General features: G+C 15.2%; 1 protein-coding gene across 1 annotated transcript in view; it reads right to left on the reverse strand.

The window, feature by feature from the left end:
* Nucleotides 1–7500, reverse strand: part of Vps16B (Vacuolar protein sorting 16B) — a 23964-nt gene that overhangs the window by 15778 nt on the left and 686 nt on the right. Inside the window, exons 2-4 of the mRNA XM_086554780.1 lie at nt 7453–7500; nt 6433–6604; nt 6000–6121 (exon numbers count right to left, since the gene is read on the reverse strand). The exon at nt 7453–7500 is cut by the window's right edge and continues 44 nt beyond it. Of these exons, the coding sequence (XP_086410906.1) occupies nt 6000–6121; nt 6433–6604; nt 7453–7500 (342 nt within the window). The remainder of the gene's footprint in view (nt 1–5999; nt 6122–6432; nt 6605–7452) is intronic.

Here is a 7500-nt window from a genome sequence, read left to right on the forward strand (position 1 = left end):
GTGTGTGTGTGTTCGTGTAGGGGGTGGGTTGTGTGTGTGTGTGAGTGTGTTTGTGTTTGTTTTTGTGTGTTAGTGTGTGGTGTGTGGAGTGTTGGTGTGTGTGTATGTGTGTGGGTGTGTTGTGTTGTATGTGTGTGCGTGTTTGTGTGTGTGTGTGTGTGTGTGTGGTTTTGTGTGTGTGTGTGCGTGTGTGTGTGTGTGTGTGTTGGTGTGTTGTGTGTGTTTGTTTTTTGGTGTTTTTTGGTTTGAGTGTGTGTGGTGTTTGTTTTGTGTGTGTGTTTGTGTGTGTGTTTGTGTGTGTGGGGGGTGTGTGTGTGTTTGTGTGTGGGGGTGGTGTGTGTGTGTGTGTGTGTGTGTGTTTGTTGTTTGTTGTGTTTTTGGGTGTGTGTTGTTGCGTTTTATATATATAATATTAAAAAATTATATATTGTTATAATATACTATATATACATATTTAACAATATATAAATGTTTATTATATTTTATTTTTTATATTATATATAATTATTTTTATTTATAATGTTTATTATATAATATAATATAAATATAATGTTTTTATTTATTAATTTATATTTAAATTTAATGATTTTATTTAAATAATATATATATATATATATACGGTTTTTATTTTGGTTTAATATACATTAAATTCATATTTATATATATATATATAAATAATATAATTTATATATATTTTTATATATAATATAAAATTTTAAAATATATAAATATAATATACTATATATATATATATATAAAATAATATATATATATTACACATATATTTCTATACAATTATAAAAGATAGAAAAAATTTAAGATATAGATATACTACATATAATAATATTTTATTAATAATATATTATACAAAAATTTAAATAATATATATAAAAATTATTTTATATTTTACTTTAAATATATATATATATCCCATTTTTTATATAATATATTAAACTATATATGCAAATAAATTTTCATAATATATACTTTATTTATTTTTAAACTATATATAAATATATTATGTAAATATAATTTATATATTTATAATATATATATATAATTATTAAATATCTATATATTATATTAAATATATATTTTTTATATATATATATTTTAAAATAAATTTTAAAATATTTTTTATATATATATTTAGTAAAAATATATATATATATGTAACATAAATATTATATACATAATATAATATATAATTATTTATATATATATTATGAATATATATTATATATATTATTATATTTTATAATATAAGTTATATATATAAAATTTTTTTGTATATTTATTATATATATATATATTAATATATGTATTTTATATACATAATACATAAGAAATTTTAGAAAATATATATATAATATATATACAAATAACGTATTTTTGGGTTATATATTTTATAATACATATATAGTATGTATAGTGGGTTTTATATATATATATATATAAATATTATATATTTTATATATATCTATTTAATATATAAAATTTAAATATAATAATATTTTAATTTATAGATATACATTATAAAAATTTTAAAATTTTTTATTTTAAGTTATATAAACTATATAAATATTATATATATTTTTAAATATATTTATATATAGTATTTGTAACAATAAAGTATAACAAAAAATTTCATAATATAATACAATTATATAATATAATAATATATAATATATATATATTATTTATATATTATAATTTTTATATAAAATATATTAATATTTTTTTATATATTTATTATATACAATTACATATTTATATATATATTTTTATATATATATACAAATTTTTATAATATAAATATATAATATAATTTTATATATATATAATATATAAATACTTTATATACGTATGTACATATATATATATAATGTATATATATATATTTAAGTATATATATATATTTTTATTTTAACTTATATACTTATGTATGTATACTGTGGTGTTAAAATTTTTATATATATATTATATTATATATATATATATAAATAATATAATAATTTAGAAATTAAGTTTATATATTTATATTACAGATATAGTTTTTTACATATATTAATATATATATATATATATATAATATATATATATATATATAATATATATTATATATTATAACATAATATAATTATATATATTATATATATTTAATATTTATATTATATAATACAACATACATACATTTATATAAATATATTTTATATATATAATTATAACTTAAATATATATTTATATATATATATACGTTTTTATAATATAAAATTATATAATATTAATATATATATATTATATATACATATATACTATGTATATATATTTTCATATATATATATATATATATAATAAATATTTATTATAATATTTATATATATTTTCTATATATATATAAACATATATATATTTAAATATTTTATATTATATATCAAAAAAATAAATATTATATATATATATTATTATTATATATCCCTATATATAAAAGTATATTATACTATATAGATATATTTTATATATATAATATTTATATATTATAATATATTTTTATATACATATATATATGATATAATATTATATATTTAATATATACATATATATTTTATATATATATATACATATAATGCATATATATATGTATATATAACATATATATACATATATATGTAATATATACATAATTAATATATGCATATATATAATATATATTATATATAATTTATATATATATATATATATGTATAATATAAATAATATGTTTAGGATATATATATATATATTAATTATATATTTTATATTAACATATATAATGCATTATATACAAATTTTTAAAATAAAATATTATATATTAAAAATATATAATATAAAATTTTTATATATAATATTTTATATATACATAATACACATAATATATAATATATATATATATACATATTTTATATATATATTTAAATATATATTAATTTTATATATATATATTTAATTATATTATATTTATACATATATAACGATTATAAATGTATATATATATATATATATATATATATATATAATATATATTAAATATAATATAAATATATATATATATAATATATATATATAATAATATATAACATATATATCACGTTATAATATATTTATAATATATATATATATATATATATATATATAATTATAAAATATATATTATTTTAATAATATATATATATATATATATTATGTATTAATTATACATAATATACATATATTTTACTATTTTAAGGGTATATTAAATATATTAAAAATTTTTTTTATATTTATGAAAATTTTATATATATATTATATATATAATTATATATATTTTAAAATTTAATATTTTATATATTAATATATATATATATATTATATATATTTATAAATATTTTATTATATAAAAATAGTATATATAGCTTTAAAATAGGAGTTATAATATAAAACTGTATATTCATAATTATTATTTTATAATATATAATAAAATATTTATTATAATAATAATTATAATATATTAAATAAATATATTAAATTTATATAATATATAAATATATAAATATTTATATTATTAAAATTTTTAGATAATTTAATGATATATTATACATATAAACTTTGATATGATAGTTAAGATTAGATTAGAAATACATATTTTATATATAATAATAAATTTTTTTTATATTTTTTTTACAAAATATATATAATATTATATATAATATATATATAATATATGAAAAGAAAAATTCAATATATAACATTATTTAAAATTTATTATATTGATATATATATATATATTTATTATATATATTTTTATATGTAATATATATATTATTTATATATATTTAATTTATATATATATGTGTTTATATATATAGATATTACAATAGATATATATATATATATATATATATATTTATGTATATATATTGATATATGTATAGAGTTTTATATGGATAAGTATATCATAGATAATATGTATATATATATTATATTTATATATATATATTAGTTATATATATATTTTATATATATTATATGCCTATAGTATGTGCATATATATTGATATATATTATATATATTATATAGATATATATAAATATATATTGGTAATATTTATAATTTTATTAGAAGTATATATTTATATATAAATATTATTTATATCTATATTTTTATATATTTTTATATATATACAATATATATATTAATACATATATAATTATTATATATATTATACCATTATTACATATATTTAATATATATACAATTTATAGAGCATAATATAAAGATGTATAGATATATATATATATATATATATATATATAGATATATATAGAGAATATATATATATAATAATTGACTACTTATATATATACATAAATAATATATTATATTATTATATAGATATATATATATAGCCCCCCCCCCCCCCACTATATAATTTATTATATATAATATATAGATTTTTTGTTGGGTTTTTTTAGAATCGATATAGATACATTTATGTAATATTAATTAGAAGATTGATATTATTTTTTTAGATATTTTCTATATATTATATATGTTATATATTTACATAATTATATATATATATTATATATATAATATATAATATATACTTATTATATACATATTTATTAAAGATATTATTATAAATATATATTTATATATATATATATATATATAATATATATATATATATATTATTTATATATATATATATATATTTATATATATTCGCATATATATATGTGTGTGTATATATACATATATATTTATATTTTCATTTTACTATAATAATCATTATTAGATATATATATATATATTCTTTTATATATATATATATGGTATTATAAATATTATATATATATATATATATATTGATATATATGTCATATGATATTAATATATATATATATATATATATATTTATATATTATATTCATATATATTATATATATATATATATATATATAAGATATTATATTATACATTAGAGATATATATTTATATATATATAGTGAATTTTAAAAAAAAATATATATAATATAAATATATATATGATATTTATATAGTATAAGAATTTACTTGAGTATATAGTACCATATATAGAATTACTATATTTATTATTTTATATTGGATATAGATATATATGTATATATAAATTATTATTTTATATCTGATATATATATAATATATTATATGAGTATATATATATTGTTATTTAATTAGGTTTGATATTAATATATTTACTATATCTATATTTAATGTATGATCTATATATATAGACTGATACATAAAATTTCTATATATTTTATCTATATATATCCATAGTTAGTATTGATTTATTTATTAGATATAACATAGATATTGATTTAGATAGCGATTATACATACCATATAGTTATATAGGATAGTAATATATATATATATATATGTATTATATATATGTAGATATTTTATATATATTATAACATATACTGTATATTGATATAGGTATATATAATAGATATTTATTTTATATAATTTTTATGAAATTGATATTTATATATATATAGTATATATACTTATAAGAGATATATATATATATATATAGATATATGAGTATTAGATATATATCTTTAATATTATGTATTGTATAATATATAGTTATCATATATGATATATTATATAATATATATCGTTTTTTAACATATATATATACAATATATATATATACATATATAAACACATATATATATACATATATATATATATTCATTTATTATATAGATAAAATATATGTGTATATATATATATCTTTTTAATAGTGTATATATATATATATATATATATATTATCTATATATTATATATATATATATATATATATACTATACTATATGTATATATATATATATATATATATATATATATATATATATATATATAAAATATATAATTCAGCTAAAGAATATCATAATCTTAAAGCTGGGTCATCAATAAAAAGATATGCACAAATGTCCTTACCCTGTGAAGCATTCCATTTAATTGATACAGACGGAGGCTTGAATGAATCAAGCTTTTCTCCAATTGCTTTTCCAAAGCCCTTGGCCAAGCGACCACTGGAGGTTCCCTCTAAAAATGTATGGAAAGTATTCAATGTTCAATAAAATTCATATAAAAATCTGTATCTTAAAATTCAAAAAGTAGCAAAATTAATATGCCAACGTAAGACTAAATAATTATTAACATTAATGCTATATCACAGAATTCTAATCTAATCTATTCACTCTATGCAGATATTTGAATAAAACCAGAACACTGAAGCTTCATCTCCTTTCTCCAAGAATCTTGTATTCTAAGAAACAAATCTCAAACTCCACACAATCAAATAAAAAAAAAATCATGCTAAAAAGAGAGAGACTGTATAAAATAAAAACACTCACCAGCATTCCAGTCGTGGGTAGAAGGCGTTATGTTGTCAGTAATACTCGCACTGCTGAGGCTGTTTCCCAGAGCACCCACACTGGAAGTGGTTGAGACATTACCACTGCTACTTAGAGAGCTCTGCTTGGAGAATTGGATGTTTGATGAGGACCCAGTCCACGTAACTTCACACTAAAATAAAAAAAAAAAATATTTACATCGAAAGTCTGTATACATGGTTATTTCGTTATATAACTAAACACATGCTATAAATACACATGCAGAGCCAGTACTGCCATGCAAAAGAATGTGGAATGCCTCATGACCAGCTATAAAGATACAAAAATACAAAAATATCAGACACCAAGATAGAACTTGCATTGACCACAATGAAGTAAAGCTGTACCATTGCTAACATTAAGTCACAAAGGGAATAGGCAAATCAAATATCAAATTGTACAATTTGAAGTGTACATATGTGATTTAGAAGGACTATAATATGAGATATAGATAGATAGATAGAAGACAGACAGACAGATAGATCTAGATCTATATACATATACAGTCCCCTCCACTTCCCAGTTCACCCCTCATTACTGTCAATGCTTCAACTTTTGCATTTGGAATACATGCCTCTCATTCATATTCGTATTATTCAAATTACCATCTGCTTCAGTTACATAAGCTGAATCTGGCAGCTCAAAAATGAGTTCTACTGAGAGGCAAACTTGGAAGTGGAGTGGACTGTACATCTATAAGGAATGAAGCTCTCCTGTAGATGACCGTTTCATATACCTACATTAGAGAATGAGGCAGACCAACCATTCTATTGGTCAACTTTTATCAATCCTATAATATTGGTGGTTGAGGAGTGCCATAAAATGAAAAAGGTTGGAACATCTAGCAGGTCGGTGCAAGTGAATGCAATATTTAGGCGACAAATTTCCTTTGCTAGTAAAAGTACAAATAAAAATATATCCACTATGTCAAATCCCATACATACTAAAAGGTATATCACAGAATCAAACGTCATTACTTACATCCTCGTCAAAGAAATTATCCAAGGCTTGAGGTGCCGTGTCTGTGGA

The sequence above is a fragment of the Penaeus japonicus genome, unplaced genomic scaffold (genome assembly GCF_977035675.1).
Source record: "Penaeus japonicus unplaced genomic scaffold, GWHDUDI00000001_assembly GWHDUDI00000030, whole genome shotgun sequence".
NCBI classification, from domain to species: domain Eukaryota; kingdom Metazoa; phylum Arthropoda; class Malacostraca; order Decapoda; family Penaeidae; genus Penaeus; species Penaeus japonicus.